Source organism: Cryptosporidium hominis (genome assembly GCF_000006425.1).
Source record: "Cryptosporidium hominis TU502 chromosome 4 CHRO014202, whole genome shotgun sequence".
Lineage (NCBI taxonomy): Eukaryota > Apicomplexa > Conoidasida > Eucoccidiorida > Cryptosporidiidae > Cryptosporidium > Cryptosporidium hominis.
The window spans coordinates 1-1,663 of record NW_666611.1 but is presented as its reverse complement, the minus strand read 5'-3'; the positions used below and the strand labels follow the sequence as shown (position 1 = coordinate 1,663).

The 1,663-nt window shown below is 27.6% G+C and overlaps 1 protein-coding gene across 1 annotated transcript; it reads right to left on the bottom strand.

Annotated features, from left to right (window-relative positions):
- Positions 1 to 180: 180 nt before the first annotated feature.
- Chro.40503 (hypothetical protein) lies at positions 181 to 1,320 on the bottom strand. Its single annotated transcript, XM_659953.1, has 1 exon — positions 181 to 1,320. The coding sequence occupies one exon, from the start codon at positions 1,318 to 1,320 to the stop codon at positions 181 to 183; it is 1,140 nt and encodes a 379-aa protein (XP_665045.1).
- Between the last annotated feature and the right edge of the window lie 343 nt (positions 1,321 to 1,663).

The following is a 1,663-nucleotide window of genomic DNA, read 5'->3' as shown; positions in this document are numbered from 1 at the left end:
CGTGTGCCAAAATAAAATCGCACCNGCATCATCTTGACGTATTTTTTCAAATCCTTTCTATTACAGCATCCCTTCTTTTCAATTGAATTAATCTGATTTTTCCCAATACTTTCATTAATTAATGGGCTATAAGAATTTCTTTCAAAAAAATCAATAATTCTTTTGAAAGAATAACCCCTTCTACAATACTCGAAGCGTCCTCCTAGNTGGACTTGTAAGCATGTTTAATGCATGCAGGGTAGCAATTCTTGAAGTAACTGTAGCTCCAAAAGAAATAGAATTTGAGAATTGAGTATAAGATTTGTAAATAATTGAAAAAAATAAAATGTATTTTGCTATGGAAAGAGCATTATACTCCAAAAATGTCCCTGTCATTAAATATAGAAACCTAGTTAAGTTAGCCTTTACCTCCAATTTCCTTACAGACATTAAATCTTCGTACACAACTTCTTCCCAAAAGAGATTGCGAATGATTGGCAAAGAAGAAAGATATTCATGGCATTTAAGAATTCTTATATCTCTGAATTTCATAAACTTTATTTTGTATAATGAGCCAACTACTTGTAGAGTTAGACTTATCAAGTATAATAATATATAGGTCAATACTGATAAATTTGCAGAAAAACCCATATTCCTTTGAAGCAATACCCAAACCCCGATAATTTTAATTGGTGATATAATAAGCTCAATAAATGCTTGCATCAAAGATTCCAAAGAATTTAAATCACCAAATATTAAGTTGTGAATGTTTGGTGTGTTTTTTAATTCATTTTGTGTTTGCTTGGCCAAAGTACGAGTAAAATTAGTTCTAGATAGATCTTCATATGCAGCTCTAATTATAAATGTTTGAATATTTAATGACATTTTTGCTATTAAAAAGTTGAAATGAGAGTCTAGAAATATCTTAAAAGTTTGTAAACAAATTAAAATCAAACATTGTATTAGTTTGCTCGATGGATTAACTACCTCCATAAAACTTTTCAAGGTAATGTTTAAGCAGGTTGTCAAAACTACCATTAATACTTTGAGAGCCAAACAAAAAATGAATTCATTCCAAAATGTTTTTATAAGCCCTTGGCCTATATTGAAACTTTTTTCATTTTCACCTAATTTGTATTTATATTGAAATAGTAAATTTTTCTGAAAATCCGAAACAACTTCATTTAAATTAGAGTTTTTTGAGAATGATGATGAGAAGCTTGGTTCAAAGATATTATTATTTCTTTCTAGTATTGCTTTATACCCCTTAGTGCCTTTAATATAATCATTAATCCATGAAAAGAAAGAATATTCATGAAAACAATTACAATTTTGTTTCATTCTATCATAGACATAGAATATAATTCAACTTTTCAATAACTCAAAAATGTGTTATCAAAATGTAACTGGTGTAAATTTTGAGTTTGAAGTGATGAGATATCATTGATTATTTTAATAGCTATTGAAAATGCAAATATTATAGTTTCGGCGGGAAACCAATAATCAGAAATTACTTTAAAGGCTTTTAAAACAAATTACTGCAATTGAAAATATTAGAAACAATATGAAAGGAAACAGAGAATATTAAATTAGATAAATTTCTTCACTTGTTAACATATGGAATTTGATTACTTAATCATGCCTAGTGCAAATTTTTTTTTTATATATTTCATAAGAAAGATGA